Raw genomic sequence first — 27,769 nt, forward strand, 5'->3', positions numbered from 1 at the left:
TGAAAAAAAGCGTTTAATGTTTGATTTCAAGTTTCAATGAGTATTAATAGAATTGTATATGTTCTAACTTATAAATTGTATATGTTATAATGGAATTGTAAGTTTGTCGATTAATTTTTCGATTATTGCTTGTAATCAATTTCTTATCCTGATGTAATTATATTATCGCAGTTTGTTATATTTATAAATGAGATTTTATGATATAATAAGATATGTTTTTATAATTCCAGTTACTTAATATTATTTGTTATTAATTTATATTTTTTTGTGAGTGAATTGCAATATTGTAAAACGATTAAATTGCAGTTTATGTTACTTATGTTTGAAGACACAAATAATATATTGTTACAGACAATCAATGATTAAGCTTTTTTAATATGTAAAACTGAAACTTTTTACAGCGTGTGTGATTATTTTGCAAGCTTTTTAATATTATGTTACATTTATAACGTTAGAAGATTATCGCTATGCAACAATATATTGACAATATATTGACAAAACTTCTTAGATGGTTACAATTAGTAGAATATTCAGCAACTTTCTGAGTTTTACTAAGATTCCATTCGTCAACTTTGATATAATCACTCAATTGATATAATCACATAGATTTGAAAGACATAATTACGAAGATTTTCAAAGATTCTTTTTATATTATATATATATATATATATATATATATATATATATATATATATATTTAACTTTTTTTATTTCATCGACATAAACCATTAATTGTTGCTTCGTAACCGAAGTTTTTATTTTTTTTTAGGTATAAGTGATGATTCGTATAATAATTTTAATATAATTAATATTAACATTTTTTTCTACATAATCTCTATGAAAATATAAAACATTGCGCCTGAAAGTGAGCTTCACTCTATACTATTTTGGAACTAGGATTATATACTGTGTTATATATATATATATATAATAGGTACATAACAAGATATATAGAAAGAGGTATATAAGATATATAATAAGAGATTAGATTATAAATTATTAAATTTAAAAGATTTGGGAGTATTTTTCTTTTATTAGAGAAATATTGATAAACTAAGAGGAATTTAACAAAATTTTGATTTATGTATTGTTGTTTTTAATATTTAAGTTATATTTAATTTTCTTTTTTATAAAAATAATTCAAGTCAAAACGTAGTATTGTTAAGATTTAATATGGATTACATTTAATTTAATTGATTGAATTTTAAAATTAATATGTAAAATATACTTATTTCATATTTTTATATGAAATAGAATCAATTAGAAAAATTTAATAAATTAATTAATTTGAATAAAAATTAAAATATGTACAAATTACCTGTCACTTCCAATAAAATATTCTATCGGTAAGAAATTTTAAATAATTTCTAATGCAGGCACATATTACAAAACGTTTCTTATTCAACATTGAGCTAAAAATCATTAAGTTAATTTAATAAAATAATTAAAAAGTTTTTATGATATTTAATGTATTCAAGAATTTATTTATAAAAATAAAAAGATACGAAAAGGAAAATAACGCAAAAGAAGTCTCTTCATTGAAAGCCGTTGACGGATTTAACCCATATAAGATGGATCAAATTCATCTCGAATACATCTAAAGCTTTGCTTTGAACAATATACTTTCGGGTCCAATTTCGGAAGATCAGCCGAAGCTTCCCGTCCTAGAGAAAGACGGCAAAAGGCTTGTAACAACTAAACTACGGCACTCTGCCGAAGGTCCAAGGATTTCCATTAGAACAAATTGAGTTATTGATGAACTCCGCTAGTGGCTTTAAAATTTCAGTATTATTCCTCTTAATTCATTTTATAAAAATAGCAACCCAAAAGTACTTGCGAAAAACATAACAGCTTTGTGCGGACTATCATAAAACATATTTTTAATCGAGTATAAAGTGATTTCTAATTTGAATAAATTTTTTTAGTTATGATTGACTTTATAATTTCTATATACTTTGTAGAATTTTGCACGATTTATAAATGATAGAACCGCTATTTTTTCTATATTCAGTCACGAAATTAGAAATTTTGTAAAGAATTTAATCAACAAACAAAGAAGAAAATAAAGTAATATATTAATAACAAATTTTGGACACTTTTGAAATGATTTACATCGAAATATATATATATATATATATATATATATATATATATATATATATAGAAAAAATAAAATTCGAATGTGATTAATATGAAATATACTATAAAATAAAAGAAATTACTTGTAGGTTTGCATTAGAAAATTATTTACGCTTGTTTCTAACAATTCAAATATTCCCTTAGTTTATATTTCTTCCTTTACATTCGTAAGAAATAGTGTAAAATAATCATCAAGAATTAATGTAGCTTAATGAGTAACACTTGATTAAATGTAACATAGATATGTATATATTAATATATACATTTGTATAAATTAATATATATAGATTTATAGCATTATGACTTGATTGGAAAAATTGATTTCAAAAATTTTTTAATTAAGATTGCTTGATTTTCGAATTACAATTAATTGTCTCTTTTTTTCTTCTCCTTTAGCGATAAAACACTATTCTTTTAAAAGAAACAATGATGTAGTGAAAACACAGAAAGAAAGTGTAAAATATATGAAGATAAAGCGACATTACACCAATACACTCATCTTTATCGTAGTTTGGAAAAACGTCTCAGTAGAGGTGCAGGTGTATAAAACTGTAGCTGTTTTCGAAGCCTACAACAGAAATATTTTTATATGAAATTGTATTAAATAGTGTTAAGTATATTAATTTATTTAAAGTACTTTTAATCAGTATAGCGTTATTGTTTGTACTACTGATAATGCTATGTCACTAAATTTAAATGAAATCATATACATATGTACATATGAAACGTATAATTAAAGGACTTCACAGCCAGTGTTTCTTCGAGTACTTCCTTATAATCTTTTTACTTCTTTTTTATTATATATTTGTTTTTTTTTTTTTTTTCACAGAAATTATCTTCTTTGCCAATTAACCCAAAAGACAGATAATTCTTCACTTGTTGACATTTATCATATCGATTGAGATATTACATTAAAAAGTATTTTATTTAATTTTCCCATGTAGTAGTAGTCATCATATAGTAGTCATTACATTGGTGACCTATTTAAATGTTGTATTTATCTGAAAATAATAAATTTATATATCGAGCATAAAGCTTAGTAATACTTGTATTAAATGCAATGATACATGTATTAAATGCAATAATACTTACCACTGATATCAAATTAGGTCACTGAATTATTTCTATATCTACAATTTTTCTTAATACTTTCATTAGTCGAGTAAGAAATAAAATATTACTCTCTTTATATAAATCCTCGTTATCTGAGTTAACAATATGACTTATAACTTATTTCAAAATTTATGCGATGAAAATTAAGTTTTTGATAATTTTGTCTGTTAATTTTATCAAGATAATATCTAGTTGTAATTGTGCGAATATGTTCTAAGTTAAAATTTTAAAAGTATCAACCAGATTAGTATAAATATAATTCTTTAATGTTCAATGTTTATTGGAACATAGTTTGATCTATATTATGAAAGTATAATTTGTTTTTGCAGATCAGACAAATATGTATCTATTGTTTCATCTTATAATTTGCTAAATAAATCTTCTAAATATATATAATATTTTCATTATTTAATTTTATATCTATTTTTTCTTCTTTGTCTTGGTTAGCAAAAGTATTATTTTTATCACCATGATTTCATCGTCATCATTACCATTTTTATCTTCCTTTTCTTAATTGAATATTTCTTATTCAATTTATGAATTCATTTTTTAAGATGTTCAAACAAAGTTACATTTGTTTTGCAAACGAGTAAATTGATATGGTCTATCAAATTTTCAGACATAAACCTTTTAAAGCTAGTAAATTAATGTTGACTTGCAATTTTTTGAAAAGAAATTATACTAACTCTTATATAATTTTACGAATAATTGTTTCTGGATATATTTTAAGAATGATTGATGATATATTATTTCTTATCGAATAATTGAAAAAATGTAATGATTTTTTTCATTTGTATTTTAGAATTACATTAATTGTATATTAGATTCAGGAGATTCCATTTCTGAATCATTTCATGAAAAATGTATTTCCATTTTCTCATTTTCCATATTTCTACAAGCTATATATTGAAAAACATTAATATTTGTCTTACGTACTCTTTCAAAGAAAGATTTAAATTATAACTGTAGAAAATAGTAATAAATAATATATAATTTTGTTAAAAATAATATTAATAATATAATAATACCTGAAATATATATTTCCATTTATGATGTGTTGATTTGTTTTTCATTTTGATATATTTCAAAACTTCATTTAATGGTTCTAATTTCAATTATATTTAATAACAATGACAATTTTACTAATTAATTGATAACAACGATTTTTTTACAGTCAGAGCTTATAGTACCTGTATATCTTTGTTCAAAAATTTTTATTTTGATTATTGTTAGAGTGGAAGAATCAAGACAATAACTAACTTATGCGACACCTTGCGGTGATATGCTTATCACGTGTGTTCTAGTTGTAGTTTGGTGGCGTTCTAGTTTGTAATTTTTGCAGGATTTTGTTTCATAAATTTTTTTGGAAAAACGCTTCCTAACTTATCGACACTTTGGTATCAGCTATATTTAAATGTCAAATCAATGTACGATATAGATGGCGTAATGATAATATTCAATGTTTGAAGAAAGATCACCAGACGTACAGTCGATTTTGTGAAGATTATAAGAATGTGTGGAAAATTAATTGTTTTTATAAAATATTTATTAAATACAGAAATGTAGCAATACAATTAGCAACCTTTAAACTTAACATCTTGTTATTTATGTTTCTTAACGTTATAGCATTTTATTTTTGTTCTTGTTTCTCCAATTCTTGATAAACTCAAAAATTACATCGTTCAATCTCATTACATTGTTACATTTACATATTTGTATCAACAGGCGATACCGCGTTGCATTATTTCATTTGGTTAAATTAAAAAAATTTTTCAATCTATTTGTTATGTTTTTTCTCGCCTCTTCTTCGCAAGAACTCTCCCTAATTATTAAGAATCCAATAAACGCGAATCTTCTATTCATTATAAACCGCACAAGCCCCACCGCTCCCGATGTTTCATGAAACATTTCGCGACTCCAAGTCGAGTTTAATCATATTCTGTTGAACTCTATGTCCACTCAAAATCACTCGCATGGATCCTCCTAAATCTCAATCGACACATCCTTAGACACACTTTCGGTTATTCGACCGATGCGATATCATAAGAACTTTCCCAGACTCACAACATGATTTTATTTTGATCATGATCTCGGATAGATTTCCCTCTACCTCCCAGAAAATCCTTTCAAATCTCAACCGAGTCAACTTTAGATATACCTCTGATTGTTCTGCTAATGCGACTCCATGAGAACCCTTTGACTCACAATATAATTTTATCAGAAATCTGATCGGTTGGGTTTCATCATTTTCATAATCAAAAGAAAGATGAATGTAAAACAAAAAGGAAAACAATAAACTCGTTGCCCTTCAATCATTGCTCAATGCACTTTAATATTTGAATATGTTCCGTATACATTCGTACACTCACTTATTCACACGTCAATGTTGAAATATTCATACATCATTTATTGTCTTCATTTAGTACAAATAAACTCTTCTACCACCTCAAGGTAGCAGACAATCGGAAAGGTTTTCTTGTTGAATGGTTTGGCAATGAAAAAGAATGGAGATTTCTTGTATCAGCTTAATTCATCCAGTTACCAAGATTCGACAGATAACAATTGTCTTCGTTTGCGATTATTAAATTTTGCAATTCTGGTGCATTCCTTCCACAGCAAGAATAATTGTAAAGCATATATTGAAAGAATACTAAATTTGTTCTGTCTTATGTACTTATGTACTATAAATAATATTATTTCCAAGAAAACATTTATTCGCTACTTTTTGTATGTTCGTAAGAAAAAGTAAATAATTCTTTGAATTTTCATTTGAATATATCAAAAGATAAATGATTCCGATATCGTTGTATCCTCTCAACAATTTTGCGATCAATAATTTCATCGTGTTAGCTTTGATGAACCGATATTGAATTAATTACATTGTGTCTAATTTTATAAGTAGATGCAAAAACGATGTAGTCGTTATCAGAGTGCGTGATGACATAATATACCATTTAGATGCGTGATGATTTCCATAATACGCGGAACAGTATTTCTAGAATAATTATTGATTGAGAAATCGTTATAATATTTTATTTTCTTTCATATCCTTACATTTTCTTGAACGTATCAAAGGATAAACTCATTTGATACAGTGATATTTTCTTAATGATCTTAAATATTTTCTCTTCATGATCAACAATTTGAATTTCTGATGTTGATTTGATAGAATTATCAGTCTTATATTAGAAGTGGATAAATGAAATTATGTAATTAATAATAATAGGCGATAGAAAAATAGAGAAAATTTCTATGTTTGTTCATTTTTACGGATGCATTCGGTATTTTCGAACATATCAAAAGATAAATCTATCTTTTAAAGTGATATGCTTTTAAAAACTTTTCAATCAATAATTACCATGTAAATTTTATTCAATAGTTGAAATGCAAATTTAGTGAAAAAACAAGTAGAAAGCGATTAATTAATAAACAAGGTTTTCCAAGGAAGAATTGATCTACACTTCTTGTAGATATGTTTGGAACTTAATCTATAATAAACTTTGACGATTAAAAATTAAACTAGTTTAATACTGTCAGGATTATGACTATGACTGTGCGAAGATTACACATGATTTTAAAATAGTATTTTCATACGAATTAAATAATTCATATAAAAATATAAGTAAGAAATACACCTCGTACGAATGTACGATATAAGTTCGAAGATCGAATAAATCGACTTAATTAAACGACGGGGATTTTCTCTGATAAATTATAAAAAAAAAAAAAAAAAAAAAAAGAGAGTAAGGAAGAAAGTTGGGAGAAAAAAAGATAAAATGATCTATTTAATAGTCTGCACAAAATAAACTATTGCTTAGATCTATATATGTAGATATCGTTTGCATCAAATAATTTAATATTTTCGAATTTGTTATTTAATAGGTAGTTTTCATTTTTGTGCAACGTGGAAATATTTTTTAGTTTTTTATTTTTTAGCATTTGGTCCCATTTCAGTTATAAATCTATAATTGGTATTTGTTGGTACATAGTTAATAATATAATAGTAAATAATATATTGAATATAAATAATATAATAAATAATATAATAAAATAATTAAATAATATATAGTAAATAATATAATAGAATGCAGGATGAAAAACGAAGAAAAATGAACAAATGTGATCATTTCGTTCGTACTCATCATTCGTTATACGACATTTATTTAAAGCCATGCGTGATAATTATGTCAAAAAAAAATTTTATAAATATTAATATAGACGAGTAAAATGAACGTTACGATAAATAAAAGATAGCTAAATTTGCAATATGAATAAATATAAAATTTTCCAAAGCAATAGATAAATAGTTTAATGTTAAATTAAAATCGAATTGCCTCTCGTTAAATAATTCTTCTATCTACGATAATTAATAAGTCTTACTATAATTAATAAATATAATAAATATAAAGTCTTACTATAACAATAACGTTTACTATGATTGCGATTTAATCATATTTTCCAAAATTATTATTAAATTAATATTATTATGGAAATATAATCTTAATCTTTCGAAACTATTTCCATGTTGCATGTAACTATGATTGCATGTGGTATGAATATTCAAAATTGATAAATCTTTATGTACATAAATCTAAACATTACAAAATATATGAGCTCAATCGCACAGAATATCCAAGCTTTTTTGTCTTTTCATCCTCCGTCACATTCTTTTCTTTTATTTTTTTTTCTTTCTTAATTTACTATTAAAAGTGTTCGACTGTTTATGATGGAGTTCTTTTTTTTTCATCATCATTATTATTATTTATTTATTTATTGATCCTTTACATTAGTACTTTTACATTAACACAAGTAATACATTAATGTTGAAATATACACACATCATTCGCTATCAACATTTTGTACGAGCAAATTCTCTTATCACGTTTAAATCATTCGGGAAGGTTTTCTTGTTAAACTTTACGATTGCGGTATAATATGAAAAACAATTGATATTTCGTGTATATGTTTAATTCTATCGGTTATCAAAATAATGAAATTTATCAAGCTACAATTATCTTTCATCACGAGAAATTTCGGAATTTCGATTGTTTCTTTCTTATGGAAAATAGCTGGTAAATATGCATTAACAGTAATGCGTGTAAATCTTTTTTGCTTGACATACATACATAGACGATTTTTGCGCACCTTAAACGTATGTTTGATTAATAATTTATTTATCAATTTTCTTCTTCTTACGTGTACTAAATATTGAATATTAAAGACCATTTATAATAAAATCAGAATGATATTATATGTAAAAATACTAATTCATTATAAATAAACAACTTGAATCTTCGATGAGTTTCTCCATGCGTAGAAACATATTCTTTACTATTTAGGAAAATATCGAAGGATAAATACTGTTTGATGTCTCTGAACAATTTTTCGTTTAATAATTTTCTCGTAAATACTGTTCCATTTCTTATGAATATACTTTGGTAATGGTAGAACTTTTAAATTGATATGATATTATTGACGATTGTATATCTGTAGATGCATATTATCCAATTCTCGAATTTAAGGATGGGATCAAGTATGTTACAAGTAGGTTCGATTCTAATGGAATAGTTTCGAATATTTCATAAATATTTCAAAAAAGAAAAGCAATAATTTGAAGTAGATTCGAATTCAGACGAAACAGGATCGAACTTTTTGTAAATATTTTGAAGAAGCGTAAGCATTACTTCCACGTATATTCGAACCTTTTATGAATACTTTGATCGAATAATATCAATTTATAAATCGCACTTTTGTGTATTTAACTGACATTTTGTGTTAATAAGAATTATTGTCTTGTAATAATAATTATTAACTAACTTTTTGATTCTTTAGTGACTTTAAAAGTTAAAAACCTGATACAATGCTCATTATCATAACAATGTTGTGATTAGCTATCTATTTAGCTATTATAAGTACTATTCATAAAGCTATTATAACTTATATTATTTGTAAAAGATTCGAATTTTTTTAACATCGAATTACTTGCAGGTATGTTTTTCAATCTCTGGAATCGGAGTTCGTATGTAAAGTTGTTCGACGTTAATGTTTTATACAATATTGTGTTTAATGACTTTTTATTATATACATTATGTGTAATATCATTTGAATTCGACAGTTAATTACAAGTAATGCGCCTTTAATAATCACTCCCTTCCTTCTTATACAACAGAGATTATATAAGAGACTTTTTTCATCTTTTGACTTATACCACGTGGTACGAATAATATTCTCCTACCGACGTGATTGGTCACTCGTGGATCATCAGCGCTCTCTGTTGGCGGCGTATCGATTTATGGCGCTTTAATACACTGTTATATACTTTGAAAAAAGAGGTGAATTTTATTATTTACATTTGGTAAAATAAAATATACTTAAATAACATATAAAATAAAATATATTTGAAAATGAATGTTCGGATCATAATATTATATAAGTACTCTTATTATATAAAATATAATTTTATCAAGAAATTATCAAATAAATGTATATTAATTCTACATTAGTAAATTTTTATTGACATCACAATATAAAAAAAGTTATGTAGTGACATTTGAAAAAAGTGAATGTGATTCTGATGTTTTTTTTTATTAATTATTGATTATAGTATTACTAAAATCTCTATATTTGTAATTCATTGATACTGTATGTATTTTTTTTCTATAATCTATTTTATCGTATAACGTGATAATGTTTTGATTCTTTCTCCTATTGTTTTCGTGCGTTGATCTTGTTAATAATTAAAGTTGATCATGATACGAGTTAAAAGAGTGTTTAAAACAATAAAAAACATGGGGAATCGGTACTACAGTATTTATCCTATTGTATCTAAAGTTGCGAGTGAGGTTAGAATTGAAAATTTATCTTATACATCAGTTTTACAGACTTTTATGCCTTCAAATTATTTTAAAAATGAAATAAAGTGTGATGACGTGTATTCAAGTGAGACAAGTTTGAATAAAAGAGACATCAATATAATTATTGATTTGAGTATATTTAATATAGGTGTTCAATGAGTTTACAAGTTGTAGCAGGAAAAAAAGTTATAGTACGGAAGATAACAAAAACAATTCTTTACATCAAACAATAAGTGCAAGGATAGTAAAAAGTATTCATATATAACTTTCATGGAGGAAGTATAAGCCGTCTATGATATCGCTTTCTGATGATGAAATTATACTGGATCATCTATCAGATAATATTATCAATTAGCTGTTTGAATATTATTATGTTTGTGCCATAAGAAGCAATGAAAATAATTTAGATAATATATGGAACAACATTTTTATATAAAATATCAATGGACGACAAGTTATTTTACAACTTCTATTCAGATGATTGATATAAATATAAAACTGCTGAGACAGTTAGAACTTTAGGTTCAGTAGTAAGGACCTTATGCTAATCTGCTATATCTATTATAAAGATAGTTTATTGAAGAATTATCTTGTAGAGAAAATATTAAATGAATCATTCAATAAATCATTCAATAGCATTGTGCTAACAAAAATATTAAAAAATGTATTTGTTGAAATCCTATACATCGAAGCTTGGTATATATGATGGATTACATATAATGTTATTACATTTAATGGTGATAATGCTGGCAAATTGGAAGTTTCTCAGAAAAGCTAGAATACGACAGTCAGTGGAGAATGCGAAGCAAGTCGGCAAAGCAAAGTTATATGTTTCAGAAATATCCAAGAAGGTATAATCTTCAATGTGCTTGTACAGTATGGAAAAAGATAAATGTTACAATAGCAGATGATTTTAGCTGCTTTTTCTACTAAAAAGTAAGTTTTTATTAAAATCTTAAGTTTTTATTTTTAATCTTATTTTCTGATATGCTTGTTAGACTTAAGTTTTGAAAATAATATTGATACTAGTAGGTGCAATAAGAAATGTAAGTCATAATTATAAAGATTATGTAGACGAAATTTGAAGCGAATCGAATAATATGTATAGAAGTTATGAAATATTTATTAGTAAGATGTATGAAACAGAGTCACAAAAGTATTCGAACGTCTAGAGATCTAGCGGTCAAACGATGTTTATGTAGAAAAACTGTAAACATTTGTAGATTCAGTTGATGTCGTAACATCATGTAGTGAGTTTCGTGCTTAGTTGTAAGTAATATTAATTTATATAGTTACAATAAGTTTGAAAAAATCGAGAATGCAAATATGTGAGAGAGAATTAATATTAAACATATTGCAGAATTAATAGGAAGATATGTATCTACAATACATTATATAATTAAAAAATCAAAACCTGAAGAAACAATTGCGAACAAGCATCATAGAGGTCGTTCAAAGAACTAACTCGTAGAGAAGAGAAAATTATAATTATTTCGCATATTAGAAGGATCCAAATACTTTGGCTACAAATCTCACTCAAATGGTTGTGTCAGAGTTTAAAAGGAGTCCCTCCTGAATTGTCGCAGATTTTACGCAACAATGATTTTCATGGTAGAATTCCAACAAAGAAACCATTTATTAACAAGATGAATCAAGTCAAGCATTAGAAATTTGCAAAAAAATACATAAATAAAAATAATGCTTTCTGGAAAGAGTTATCTTTTCTGACGAAAGTAAATTTAATATATTTGAATTGGATGGACCTTGTTTTGTTTGGAAAAAACTCAATTTAGAAATGAATGGAAAAAGTTTACGTCCGAGAAAATCACATATTGTGTTGTTGTGGAGGTCTGGCTACAAACGGTATTGGAAATTTTATTTTTATAAATGGTATTTTATATAAATATAAATATTTAAATATTCTAAAAAATAATTTAAAAGAAAGTGCTATGAAAGTAGGATTGTCGAAAAATTTTTATTTCTAGCAAGATAATGATCTCAAGCATATCGCCAAAATTGTAAAAGAGTGGTTATTATTATTATATTATTATATATCGCATAGATTACAAACCATTCCACAAAGTCAGTACATTAACCATAATCGAACATTTGTGTTTGGCGAAAATCAATAAAAGACTAAAAAATTATATAACTGCGAAAAATGTACTAAACTAGAAGATTATACAAGTATGGAATTCTATCCAATCTATAACAACTGAAAAGCCAGTGAATCGTTCCAAAGTCATAATGGAAGCTAAGGTGAATATTAAATAAAATAAAATAATTAGTAGCGTTCGAATACTTTTGTGATCTTGTATCAATACATCTTCAATACATTTTGTAACAAATGTTTTATAACTTCTATAAATAGTATTCGATTCGCTACAAATTTCGTATATATAATCTCGACAGTTGTGCTTTATACTTGTAATTACTTTCAGAACTTAAGTCTAACATGAATATTGTTATTATTAAAAAAAAAAATACTTTTGCGAGCCACTGTATATGATTCTGCTGCTTAGTTTTGAAAGTATGTATGCGTGTATGCCGTATCAGCGATCAAAATATAAATATTTGCTTATATGACGATCTTATTCTGCTCACGATGGTAGTGTGTTTTCGAACTGCGTACAAAAGTCATGACAGTGAAGAAAAGTGAAATATTATCTTAGATCGCGTTATTTTTGTTGTTTTTAAGAAAAATTTTTTTGTCAGAAAAATTTGGTAAGACTTAAAATTTTAATTTTACTTTTTTACTAATTTTCATAACAATGCGCTATATTCCTAAGAAATATGAGGAAATGAAAACTACAGATAATAAATCAAGAACAGATTGGTCGAAGATGTTGACAATTAAAGAACTTCAGATTATTATTAGGAACTTACAAAAATTTCATTTATAACGAACATTATATAATGATATCGTGTCAACATCAGGGAAGAAAATGTACCTTCGAACTATAAGAAATATTTTGCATTCTGCTGAAATATAACTCGGCAGAGTTATGAGAAAGAAATCATAAATGATGAACTGAAACAACTTTGTAACTAAATCACTTCACTGTCAAAAACTTATGTAAATAAATTTGATTAAAATTTGAAAACATTATTTTCTCAGACGAAAATAAATTTAATATTGATTTATATTTCTGCAAATTTCTGTTAACGATCTTCAACAAATTTTGAACCGGATCAAGATTTGGTGATCGTGATGTTTATGTGATGACCATGGTAAGAAAGTAATATCTTCTTCCATAAAGTATTGTTTCACAATTTAGCTCGTATGTTCACATGTGTTGAAAGATGAAATTGTCTCCACATATTCACGTACGTAAGGTATCATGGTTCCTTTCATAATTTCCAGACATCGAAATTCGTTCATAATGCCATTAATTTTGCTCCTAGATTCTAGACCATTTCGTGAGAACGATGCCCATATCATTGTGCTTGAATGTTCTTACGTTGTATTTTGTATTTATTTTGGTTCATCTTTACGACATCTAACGTAATCTGATATAATCTGAATTCTATCAAAAAACACCCTAAACCTTTCAACTCGTTAGAAAGTAACACAATTTCTCAGTCTTGTACTGTCCAATGCTTTTATGCTTTAGCAAAAACAATCCGCAGTTTCCGATTTTTAATTGTTAATTGATATTGATTTCTTTCAGAGTCAAACATTTTTTCAGATTAAATTCATGAAGACGCTTACGAACGATTCTGACATTAATATTCAAATTATAGCATAGATTTCATTTTGAATATCAGCAGTAGTCTGTAAACGATCCTTTTTGAAATTACGTCCTGCGTACGGTTTTTTTTACTCACAATCGATATTTTCCTTGCTAAAATTTAACAATACATAATCCAGGGCCCATTTGAAATAAGAAATAAACAGATAAATATTACCATTCTCGAAATAAACTCTCGGTATTTTATTGCGGCATTATTAACTCTTCCTAATTCTTAGACTAATGCGCTCACTATCAACTCCAGAGACATAAATAGATCTCTAATTTATTTCTCATGGTCCATGTCAATTAATGAGCGATGGCCCTATAATTTTTAATTTTTAATGCATTTGATCAATATCTTGGGAGTATTTTTCGACAGTAATGGTCTTTCCAGTTGGTAGAAGTGAGTAATGAATCGTTTCATCGAACTGTCATTAAAATTTTTTATAAATGAAGCAACAATTCCGTGAGCGGATGTCTCGTTTTTATAAAATCATCGAATAGATTTCTTTCTATTATCATGTAAAACTCATTTCTCGTTATAAGTGACAATTCGATTAAAAAATGGCTCTTGAAGAGATTAAGTAAGTAATAATGAAGACATTTTCAATCGATTATGCTGTCAATTCTCTCAGTAAATTCGTACGGTAGCCGCTTATTTTTTTAATCTTCCTAATTATAGATTGGTGCCGCAATATTGTTGAATGGTAAACTTCCATTCTGACAGCAAGTTCATTTGTTACGCTTGGATTCATTTTCAACAATGACTGAAAAATATTTACAGACAACTTGGGTCTTCCATACGGCTAATTTAAAGCGATAAATCGGCTGAATGAAATTTTTCTAACCAATGTTGTATTTTTTTTTTAGTTACAATGTCCTCTCCAAATGTTTGATTTATGTTACGTTTCGCAGCATTATTGCCAAGTTTGAACGTATATAAGTAAATTACACGTATATTAGCAAAGTTTATTCTTGTAAAAAATTTGAAATAAATAACAAAAATAAACAATTTTGGTGAAATATTTTTTAATGAAGTGTCACTTTGGCAATAGACAATAAGACTCTCAAATAGCTTATGTCATCAATAAAAACATAACGGAAGCAGGATAATTAATATTCACATGTAATTAAAATCTGACATTTCATAACATCAATCTAATAATAACGTTAAATATTCTGAAAAAAAGAATCAAAGAATTAGATAAAAGAAAAAGCTATATTGACCTTTATAATTCGAAATGATCATGAGCAAAAAGAATAATGTTTGCATATACTTCGTAACTGATTTAAAACACAATTGTCATTCGAGAACTTCAAGGTCATGACTATCCGGGAATTCTATTCTATTCTAGGGTGATTAGTTAAACTATGTATGTGATCGATATTATTTATTAACAACATTATGTATTAAGTGTGATAGGATTTCTAGATAAATTATATCGATCAAAATATAGGGAAATTAATAGTTTCAACACACTTAGGAATTAATCGAGAGTTCGGTAAATTGTTTGTTCGTAATTGATTATTATTTTTATAGTATTATTTTATATTGATTAAATTTTAAGGTTTCTTGTTTCCTCTAAAAATAATATTTAGTATAGAATATATAACTTATAAGTATTGTATAAGTATATATAATATACTTATAATAACATATATAGTAGTATATACTTATAACAATATTTAATCAATTATTATAATCAAAAATATAGGTTTTCATTAAAAAATACAGTTGCATTTTTTGATGCACCAATGCACAAAAAAACAAAATTATTTACACACAGTCTGCTATTTAACTTTGATTTATGACACTTCTTTTCTATCTCAACTTAACTTTAGGAGATACAGCCTATTTCAGTGTTGTGGGATACCCTGTATATAGTAATATATATATTTAGTAGATATAAAAAAAGAAAAAACTTTGGAGATAAAAATGATTGGTTTAAGGCATTTCTTTTAAGGCAATTCTTCGATATTCTCTTGTATCAATCAAAATAATAAAGATATATAGCTTTTCAATAGAATTATTGAATCACACTGTATCTATTACCGAATGTCGTCAGAATCTTTTAATGAAATATTTGATTTTAGAGAATATTTATTATTTTTGATATCTTAGAGTTTCGTCTTTTCTCCAATTATATTCACCGACTGAGTGTTTTGAGTGAGAAGTTTTATGATCTATCGATGGATATCGATAAATTGAGTGGTTTAATTGCCTATGTGAACAAGAAATTGCTCAACAATATACACAGTACGTTTATCTCCATGTGTTTTTTTTCTTACATACGGTACTTAGTTTTACTTATTAAAAGAGAATTAAAAAAGAGGATTTTTTTTTACTTAGAATATGATTGAATACTTAAATTTATAGAAAAATGATGAAATATTTCGTCTAGGTACTGATTCCTTGAATGTAATCCTTGTAATAAATAAATATAATGTTAATTAATTGTATATTAATTAACGGTTTCGTTATCGCTAGTTTGGTTGTTAGAACGCTTTTTCAAAACCACGGAGAGTATATATAGATCATGATTTCACTCCCCAGTTGACCATGGATCGTCGCTTATAATTTAACAGATTAGCAAAATTTTTTCTCATGCATAAATCCTATCAGCTTAAATATTGAAGTCCCGAATAATCGCCTCTCATATATATGAAGGATTTTTAAGGTAAACGACTTTGACCGATCATGACATATGAGAAAGATTTTGTAGTGAATGACTATAATCGCTCGTAGTAGCGAAAGGATTAATATAACATTTTTAATAATATGGATAGATCTATAATATACACGGGTTAGTAGGAGTTATAGGAAATGCTGGAGCGGGATTAGAAACTAATCACCGTAATGGATTGATGAAAGTGAACTTAGACAGTTTTAGATTTAACAACCAAACCGGTAATCCCTAGTGGCTGATACATTACAAATAATTGAATTTGTAATGTAAATTATTTCATCAAATTATTTCGTTTATTTGGATGAAATTGTTTATTTTTTGTTATTTTTGATCAAATCAAATAAGTTCAGAAAAAATTTAATTAGCGTGTACTCTTCTATAATCTTTCCGATCCAACGAGGATACTCTAATTTACATATTTAAGGATAATCCAATTACGACGACCAATTGAGAATCTAAAGATACAATTTGTTACAATAATTTTGTGAATATAAAATATTGGTCAATCCGTATACTTCCTATCAGCTTTTATAATCGATACAGTTATGTTGTGTCTGTGGATGAACAACTAAAGTAAATCTCTCTTATCTTATTTTCTAAAGAAAACATTGATGTAAGCGATATTTTTTCTCGAATTTATGATTTTTTAAATATATGATTATGGAATAAAAATTTTTGAATGGAAAATGAAATTAACTGACAAGGAAATTAGTAACCAGAGATCGTGAATAGTTCTTTTGTGGTATGTTATTTTCAACGATATTTATTTTCAAATATAAGAATAACTTAATGACTCTTATTGAAACATATCTGCAAGTTTGTATAAAACGACGAAAGTGTGTTTCTTTGCATTCTTCCTTCATTCTCCGTTTATCGTTAATTATCACTTTCTAATATTTATTTTTCGAATTTTCGAGGCTTTACTCGACGCATCAAATATCGAAATTTGTTAACATCTGTGTTTTCTTTATAATCACATTGACTATAATTTCCTGGTTACTCGTAATGTTTACATGTTCGTGAGAAAAGCAAAATTGCCAATGAAGATAAAGAGGAAAAGATAATTTTAATTTACGTCAAAATACGGATCGATGATTTTTCTTTCTTACGATTTTGATTAATGTGATACAGATGAAGGACTGAAGTTACAATTGTCATGGTATTTTTATTCATAATAATTTACTTATTACTTGTAAAAAATATATTCCATCATGGTTTTAAAAACTTATATAAGTAATTAAATATTTTATATACTTATATAAAAAATATTTTCAGTATAAATTTAAATCGTAAACTATGTAAAACCATTCCAAAGTATTTTTGGGAAACTATTAGATGATTTGTTCTTTGATATCTATTGGAAGATAATGAAAATTAGCGTGAAATTAATAATCTAATAATTATGCATAAGATCAATACATACGTAGATACATTGAAGTTATCATTGATTAGTTTTTCTGTCGAAGTATTTTTTAATCTCGTATTATTTCCATTATGATAAATCGATATGCATTTTTTATTTACAATTACTTCAGATCTCAATAACTTAAGAAAAAACTTATAGATGTGGTTTTGACCTTTAGAATTTCTGTTTTTGCGCCGTTATTAGATATATTCAATGAATGGTAGAGGGGAACAATATTAAGCTGCCTTTACTTGATTTCATAGCTTAGTATAAAAGTGAACTTCGTTCGACCAACACGTATACCTGTTATAAGAACAGAAGGGAAATACGCTAATTTCAAACGTTAATAATTTTTTTTTAAACATATACAATTTCAATTCTGTGAAATGGAAAATATCTGTGAAAGTGAGTAAAATTTGTATATGTATTAAAAAAAAATCATATTTAATTATAAAGCGTGATATAAAAATTTAATAATACTCCCGTATGAAAAATTTGAGTACAAAATTGCGTGTGAAATTTTTGAATTTAAATCGTATAAAGAAATTTATGAGTTACATGAAGTTATCTTGAGAAACCTGTTCGATAAATAAAACGGAATTAAATTTGGTATAAATTATTTCCAGAAAATTAAATTCAACATTGTCAACAGACAGAAAATTTTAAGTAGTAAAAAGTTCCCATACACAAAAAGTTTCACATAAACAAAAAAGTTATGTGCCAAATTGAAACGAATTATTTTTTATTTACGTGTCTAATCTAAATTAACTTGAGATATTATGAATATTGTTTCTTCCTTTATAAATATTGTTTTTCTCTTTCGTTAAATAATGGAGATATAAATATTGGCGATTCTATTTACGATTATCCGTGATATTATGTGAAAATAATGGTGAGTACGAGAGAAACGTCCATGATACTTGGTTTATATGTTTCGTATTCTTTTTGTTATAATATTTTATAAAATATTATATCTTATAAAAATTTATTTTCTAAAGTTTTATATTATTTTACAATATATTAAATTATATAATTTTATTATATTAATTTGTAAGTACCGTTATATACAATACAAATATGAACTATATATTTTTGAAAGAGGATCAAGTACAAAAAAAGAATATTCCAAATTATATATATATATATATATATATATATATATATATATATATATATATATACAGTACTATGTATTATAATATATAAACGACATTACTGTAGAAAGATGGTGTTTTCAATTAAATGATTTACGTAAACTTTTCTTTCTTCCCATTACACGCGGTTGTTTCTTTTTCTTTTGTTATTTCACCATTAGATAAACGTTCGACTGTTTAATTACATCGATTTGAAATTTATCGAAGGCTGATTATTCAAATAATGTTATGTTTCTTAATAAAATTGGACGATGATTAAGAATAGAAAAAAACTATTGTAAAATTTGACAAAAAGTAATGAATGTATAACGTGAGCGTTGATTTTTTTTTGAATAATGTTTCAAAACGGTGGGCTGAGCGTTAGTGTCGTGTGTACCAGTTAATGAAAGTTCGTACTATGCATCGAATTAGACGTGTTAGGATGTGTGGGATAGATTATGGAAATGTGCATCAACACGTGGTTTGATTTTGAAATAATAAAGTATATTTGGCTGTTCAAGGCCATAAAGTAAAACAATAAAATAGAATAAGCTAAGTATCAATGGAACGAAACAAAAAACTGTAACATTTTTGCTTTTCTTACACAGTACTTGTTCATTTCTTAAGTCTGTTCATCAATTCTACTTTCATGATAATTTACGTTCATCATTAATCCTGATGTAATTCTTGATCGATTTTAATGGGCAAAATCACGTTCTAAAAATTTAAACTCTTAAGAATTGAAAAACAATTTTCTTTGAATGAGAAAAAGAAAAATTGTGTCAAAGAATGGTGTATTATTTTCCATTGTAACCATTTTTTGTTTATAATGATTATATTAGGAAAATAATGTACCATTTTTTAGGAAAAATAGTTCATGTATAGCAGAAACAATAAAAGTGAAGTTTTTTGAAAAGTTTGGAATAGTCATCCCATCGTTTAAATTTCCGTATTTAAAATGAATTTTTGTTGATTAAAATCAATTAAGACTCATTGTTGGTGTAACCTCGAGTGAACTTACTGTTTTTGATCTTTTCCGATAATTTTTTGAAAAAATAATGTTTTTATAGCGGCATTATTTAATTATTCTTCATGAAAGAATTCTTAATGAAGGAAAAGAAATCGTTACTGATTTTCATATGTACGCAATGTTCTATTTTTGTCAGATTGAGGATTGACTTGTAAACTGATGTTTTAATCATTTAATACATCGTAAATGTGTTATGAAAATGTAAAGAGAAACATATTTCGCAATACTCGATAAGAAATAGTGAGAAGTAATTAAAAGTTTTTAATGAATTTTAATAAATTCTGGTAAGATTGAACGTAAGTAAGAGACTAGTCTTCTATCTCCATATCATCTATAAGATGGTGGAACTATTAACGCTGTATTCCTTTTTTTTTCTATTTTTATGGTTTTCGCTGTAGGACTACTTTTATTATAATTACTACTACTATTTCTACTACTACTACTACTCTAATAATAATAATAATGATGATAAGAAGAAGTACATATATAATTAGATATTATATCAGATAAATTCGGAGAGTGATGATCTACCTTTTAAAGCTTCAATAAAATATAAATTTAATTCATATCGAAAGTCAAAATATATATTTAATGAAGATACATGTGATTTTGTAATAGAAACAAAATTAAAAAATAATCCTATATTTTTGTTAAAAAGAAAAAAAGAGAAATTGTGTCCCATGTAGGGTATCATACCTTGGGTAAAAAAAATTATTTTGAATATAATAGGAAGAAAAATTATAATTATTCTACAAAGATCACAGAATTGTTGAAACCATTTATCACGTCTAATAATCCAGTCGTCTTGTTTCAAGATACAATTATATTGCTCCCGATAATTGAAAAAATATTCAGAAATTTCCAAATCTCAAAAAATTTTCATCCGAAGATGAATCTTCCATAACCTTTAGACATGATTAGAATATCTTTGCTGCGATTTATCTGAAAATTTCGTAAAAGATATGATTGAATTCATTCTTGTTTAAATATCGAGAATTATTTTCATTATTTTCAGGTAAATTATTAATTTTTTTAATTAATTTTTTTTTATATTTCCTTTTACCGCTACATATATATAAACTTTCATGAATATTTTCATATTGATAAACTAATTAATATTTTGTTAACTGTTATTAATATTCTTTATTTCGCATTATTATTTTTTGTACATTTATATCTTAAAAAAGTAATATATAAAAATATGTACACAGACGTGCTTGTCATTAACGTACATCTTACAATTGGAAGTGATCATACTCGTGTTGTATGAATATGAAAATAAAAGAAAAAAAAAGCAAACACGTTAGAATGAAAAATGCATGAATAGTAATCATAAAATTTAATTTTTTCAAAAGACACTTGAGTTTTATCATGTTAGTATCTATGCTTTGAAGTTAAGATTATAAAATTATTTGTTTAATTCTCAGAAGTGGGTGAAAAAACTTGTTTGAAATAGAAAATATAGAATTTAGATATAAAATTAAATATAGATATAAAATTAAAAAATATTTCTAATTTATGTTTACGTTTCCAGATCCATTTGAAAAAGTAGGAATGATGAAACCACTGTTAAGAAGAGGTGACCAAGAAGTTGTTCTTGCGAAAAAAGATTCAAGAGTTGGAATATCAATTATGCAATCGTCTATCGAAATAATCGACAAGCTAACGCCGATTCAAAAATTTTACGATGGTGAAAGTGTATTTTTAACTGGTGGAACAGGATTTATGGGAAAATTATTGATTGAGAAATTGTTAAGAGCATGTCCGAGTATCAAATACATTTATATTTTGATACGTCCGAAGAAAGGGAAAAATGTCCTTGAACGTATGGTAGAACTTATGGAAGATTCGGTGAGTTGTTCGTTATTTTTATATTGTCTTTCGTTCTCCTTTAATTATAAGATTTTCTGTTTGTTAACTAATATATATATATATAATAGGCTATCTCATTTGTTTTTATTTATGTTTATATATTTATATAAATTGAAATATTTCGTAAGAGGCCGAACTCAAAACTAAATTTTTTGTATGGATTTGTTTAATATGAAGAGGTACATCATCGCTAAATTTTGGATGCTAATTCTTTTTTACATATTAAGTGGTGGAGGAAATTTCAAAATCAAATTTATTTTTTTAAATTGAACTACACTTTTTTTGATAGTTGCATGACATTTGTTGAGGCGAATTCAACAACGTGCCAATATACGAGGTTATTCGTCATTGTAAAATGTTATAAATTATATTACAGATTTGCGAGTTTCTAACTCTATCGCTCCATACTGTAAATAAATAAATTATTAGAAACATAAAAAGAAACAAATAATTCGTCTTTTATTTAGCATTGCAGCCCAACAGTCAGGAACTAGCGATATACTTATTCTTAGAATCTCACAGATTTATAATGTAATTTATAGTATTTTTATAATTTATAATTTATAATTTGTAATAATAAATAACCTCATATAGCAAGTCGTCCAATCCGTCTCACAAAATGAACGATTGAGCCATGAAAAAAGAATATATAGTTCCATTAAACTATTGGCTTTCATAAAAAATGGCTCTGAAATTTCGCATACCATTCGATTTACAAAAAGAAAATTTGACATCATATGATGTATTCGATCATACCAAAAGAACTTCTCCAAAAATTTCTTTGTTTGCTTCAGTTTCTCACGAGGTATTTCAATTATTCGAAATAATTGGGACACCTTATATATTTGGTAGATATAAAAAACAAGAAATAAATTATTGATTCAGCGTATTCTGAACATGCATAAAGTCAAATTTATAATTCTGTTTTTATTGCCAGTTATTTTCTACGTTGAAAGAAAAAGAACCAACCTTCCAAAGACGCATAGTTGCGATCAAAGGCGATTGTAGTTTGCCGAATCTTGGTATATCCAAAATCGATAGAGCTATACTTACACGCGAGGTATCAATTGTTTTTAATGTTGCTGCGACCGTGAGATTCAACGAAAAACTGAAATCTGCGATAACTATTAACATTCGAAGTCTGAGGGATTTGATAAATTTATCGAAAGAAATGCCGAAACTGAAGGTGACATCTTCATCTTATTCAAGATCTTCTACCGAAAGGACTGACTATAACAAACGTTTATTATTTTTGATATTTCAGAGTTTCGTCCACGTATCCACGGTTTATGCCAATTGTCTCTACAATCCGATCGAGGAAAAGTTTTATGATCCACCGATAGATGCCGACAAATTGATCGATTTGGTCAACTCTCTGGAGGAAAAAATGTTGGACTATATTACACCAAAGTATGTTTCATATAAAAACAATTTTTTTGAATTTTTAAAAAGATATTAAAAGAATAGATGGTGCATGTTGATTGATAATACACTCGTACAATTTTTTGATTTTAGATTACTTGGAAGATGTCCAAATACTTATGTCTATACGAAATCAGTTGCTGAGAGTGTGGTAAAAAAGCATGCTGGCACGATCCCGATTGGAATATTTCGTCCTGGAATTGGTTGATAGTAATCCTTGTAGAACAAAACAATAAATGATATATGTTAATTAATGTAATATTTCTAGTAATATCAACGTATAAAGAACCTGTTTCTGGATGGATCGACAACGTGTACGGACCAGTGGGAATTACAGCAAGTGTTATAATAGGATTAATGCGAATTCATCATTGCGATGGGTTGGTAAAAGCGAACTTGATACCAGGAGATTTAACGATCAATGGATTAATCGCTAGTGCATGGGATATTGCTAATAATCCAAGGTAGTGTCAAATGATCTCGTAAAAATTCTTATAAAAATTATTGTAAGAGATTTGAAATAAACAACAAAAATTAACAATTCTGGAGAAATATTTTTGGATCGAGTGTCACTCTGGCAATAGACAATGAGACTCTTAAATAGCTTATGTCATAAAGAAAAAAATATAACGAAAGCAGGGTGATTAACACTCATATTAAGTAATTAAAATCTGACTTATAATCCGACAATATAATCTTTCAGATTCAATGAAAATATTCCTATTTACAATTATGTATCTAAGGATAATCCAATCACCTACAACACGCTGAAGGAAATGACGTTTAAGTATGAACGATTAGTACCGTCTAAAGAGACGTTTTGGTATCGTAGTTTTAGGATGACGAAATATCGGCTGGTCTATCTGTTTTATGTGTACTTTCTACATTTATTACCAGCTTTTATAATCGATACGATCGCGTTATGTATAGGTAAAAAGCCGAGGTAAATTTTTCTTATCTTATTTTCTAGAGGGAAAGTATAAGGATGGAAAATGAGTGAAAAATTTCATGCATTCGTTCAAGGTTACTCAAAATATATAATAAAATTCATAAAATGTCGGACGTACTTCGTCATTTTTCTACGATCGAATGGAACTTTATGAATGAAAGATGGAACGAACTAACGGGGAAGTTAACGTCAGAAGATCGTGAATTGTTCTTTTGTGATATAAAAGATCTCGTTTGGAATAATTACTTTAAAAGTTATGTCCTAGGGATAAGAAAATATATTTTAAAGGATCCCATTGAAACGCTTCCACAAGCTCGTATTAAATGGCAAAGGTATCTTCTCTCTTGAACGTTTTATTCATCGCACGTTTATCATTGATAATCATTTCCAAATGATATTGATTTTTCTATTTTTCAAGGCTTTACTGGACCCATCAAGGATTCAAACTTATTGCAGTCTGTATTTTTTGTATGATCACGTGGGCTATTGTTTCCAGATTACTTGTAGCATTCGCTTCTTCATGAAAGAAGCAATATCACCAAAAAAGATGAAGAGGAAAGAATAATAATAATTTAAGCTTTCATCATAGTGCACATCAATTATTTCTCTTATAATATGGGAAGATCTTGGTTAAACGGTTTGGTGTTATACCTAGGATAAAGATACAATTTTTGTGAATTTTTATTCATAAACTTTCAGGCGTAATTATTAGGATTTGGTTTCTTTTTGCGTAATTTATTAAGCTATTTATTGTTTATCAAAAAATATGAGAGGGTTTGATATTATAAAAATATGAAGGTCTGATATTTTCCAAATCCTCTTGACGGCAACCATATTACAGGTTGCAGGTTGATTCAAAAAAAGAAAAAGGAAAGAAATAAATTTCGAACAGATTTTCAATTTTTTTAAATATTGCTATTGAATTGTATACAAATATGTTATACAAAATGTACAACATAAAAAATGTACGAGTGGAGAATTTAAAAAATTCAATGGCTCTCTGAAAAATCAAATTTCGATTTTTCAATAGTTGGCTGACTTTTCAAATAACAAATTTTCGAAATAAAAAAGATTAGCCTAATTATTTTGATAAATTAATAAAAGTTCAATATTTTTCATTATTTTTAAATTGATTGGTCGAGTAATTTCTTTTTTCTAATATTTGCAATCAGCGTTGAGAAACAAATTGTTAAAATTTGAAACGTAGATTTCAATAGTAAATTTTTGTTAAATATATTTAGTATATTTACAATTAATATAAAATGCCAGCTCCAAAACTGTATTCTTTTAAAATTTCAAATACTTTTTTTCAGCAATCGTTTTTTATTTTTCTTTTCGGCAGTTTTGCTCGATTTTTTGTTTTTTTTTTAACTTTCCAACAATTGCGCGATGCACAGTAGAGTGAAGAAGAAAGATTTATTTCAAAAATTTTGCGTAAATTGTAAAATTTTTATTGTTCGAGGCTGTTGAATGTGAAAGGAACAAGAAATATTTCTTTTATAGAATAATTTAGAAAAGATTTTGAAATATTTCATTTTTAATAATTGACGATTTTTGGATATTTACAAAAAAGTTTTTGTATATTTGTGCATTGTGGAGACTTTTCAGGAAAATGTATAAATCAGTTACATGCTTTTATCAGTTCGAGCAGTTATTATGCTTTTATCATATATACTATATATTTGTGTAATTATTGCTACTTGGTATACTCGCTCAAAATGTTATCTATAATTAATATCCTTTTATTACTAGACAATTCATGTATTATTTCTGATTTTGCTATAGGTATGGTATGATAATTCGAATATTATTAATGAAAATGAATATTGATGAAAATTGGATATAATGTATATTATAAGAATTTCATTTTGAACTTATTTTAAATATAATATAAATGGCATTAAAGTATATTTATAACATTTTTTAATATAATATAAAATTAATATTTCATAAATATTGAATAAATATTAATTAATATAATAATAAATATTGGATAACGTATGAATTTTATTTCTAACATATGAAGATCTAACTACGATATCATATGTCTATGACGATTATAAATCACAAAATGGTAATATAGTAAAAACATACGTCGACTGAAGAAGTGTTGCTATAAACAAAATATGTATACACTTTATACAATTTCCTATTTAATGTATAATAATTATCTATAATAACAGAACGTGTTTGTATTTAATTAAATTATATCACGAGTACAAGAATTTCATTTATCTGAAATAAATATTTAAAAAAAAAATGAAGAAAAAGAAAATGTGATGCATTATTTTTCGGGCAACACTTGTACTATTATTGTATTATCGCAAGATTTATTCACAATTTTTTTATTTTTTTCTTCATACTATTAATCACATAGTACTGCAGTAATATTACAGAACATTTTATTTATACGCCAATAGTTTTATCAAAAGTTTATTTAATAAAGTCGTCTTATAAGCAAATAATTTTTCTTATTTATATTTATGAATTTATTTTATTATTTATATTTGTTATTTATTATTCATAAATTTTTAATAAATATTTATGAATTGTTTATTGTAATTACAAGCGCATACAATTTCTATACCCGATTTTTCAATTATTAAATTTTGTAGTAAATATGGTAAGTGACATCTACATTACCAAATTTATGCTCCTAATATATATTTATAATCATTTTAGTGAAGACAAGAATTAATTAGACATTAATTTTTAAAACATTAATTAATTTTTATAATAAAACAAAATTCTTCATTTTTTGTAAAAGAAAAAGATTTTATAATAAAATACTAAAATATCAGATATATTTCGATTAAAGTAATGAAAAAAAGAAATTAAAGAAATATATTTCTATAATTTTGGTGCAAGTTTTTAAATAGAATTATCTTCTATAGGTCATTAAACAGAGTATTAAAATAATTACGGAGAACGAGTGTGGAGTTGAAGTCGTTTAAAGTAATTGACTCTGACAAATGCAAGTAGGTATGTTTTGATAAGACATATTCGATAAGACTATCTCGAAAACGAATACTATATTTACAATCGGAAAAATTATTTATATTAATTGATTTATGATTTTATTAGAGATTGCATTAACCTCATTGTAATTAGTCATTCTACTAATTTAAAGATAAAAGAAATTATTTCTAAAATCATACGAATTGATAACTTCAATATAAAGTACATAAATATGATTAGTAAAAATAATTCAATGGATAATCATGAATATATTTTGTAACATATTTTTATATAAAAAACTATGGATTACAATTAGGGTAATTCCGAATGATATGACCTTGTGAATAGAACGAATGAGTCTCTATTTTGTATATTTCGATTCTCAGATATTTTTATTGGTAACGTTGACAATTATTAACAAAATTCATGAAAAATACTCTTTGTATTCAATTAAGAAATTTGTTCATATAATA

At 26.0% G+C, this 27,769-nt stretch overlaps 1 protein-coding gene and 1 long non-coding RNA gene across 3 annotated transcripts; one reads left to right on the plus strand and one right to left on the minus strand.

Moving 5' to 3' along the window:
• Positions 1-2,456: 2,456 nt before the first annotated feature.
• Positions 2,457-4,545, minus strand: LOC127072463 (uncharacterized). The gene is made up of 4 exons (XR_007785454.1): positions 4,281-4,545; positions 3,232-4,151; positions 2,858-3,140; positions 2,457-2,707 (listed from the first exon to the last, which is right to left on the minus strand). It is a non-coding gene; the product is annotated as an uncharacterized LOC127072463 (long non-coding RNA).
• A 5,267-nt stretch (positions 4,546-9,812) lies between these two features.
• Positions 9,813-26,680, plus strand: LOC127072459 (fatty acyl-CoA reductase wat-like). Of its 2 annotated transcripts, none has more exons than XM_051012900.1 (9): positions 9,813-11,042; positions 21,630-21,946; positions 22,905-23,153; positions 23,232-23,377; positions 23,483-23,592; positions 23,658-23,853; positions 24,093-24,332; positions 24,413-24,670; positions 24,757-26,680. In XM_051012900.1, the coding sequence occupies exons 2-9, from the start codon at positions 21,650-21,652 to the stop codon at positions 24,860-24,862; spliced, it is 1,602 nt and encodes a 533-aa protein (XP_050868857.1). In that variant the 5' UTR covers positions 9,813-11,042; positions 21,630-21,649; the 3' UTR covers positions 24,863-26,680. The 2 variants fall into 2 exon arrangements, with proteins under 2 accessions (XP_050868857.1, XP_050868856.1); XM_051012899.1 differs by lacking the exon at positions 9,813-11,042 and adding an exon at positions 18,180-18,337.
• Positions 26,681-27,769: the final 1,089 nt, after the last annotated feature.

This window comes from Vespula vulgaris, chromosome 25, assembly GCF_905475345.1.
Source record: "Vespula vulgaris chromosome 25, iyVesVulg1.1, whole genome shotgun sequence".
NCBI classification, from domain to species: Eukaryota; Metazoa; Arthropoda; class Insecta; order Hymenoptera; family Vespidae; genus Vespula; species Vespula vulgaris.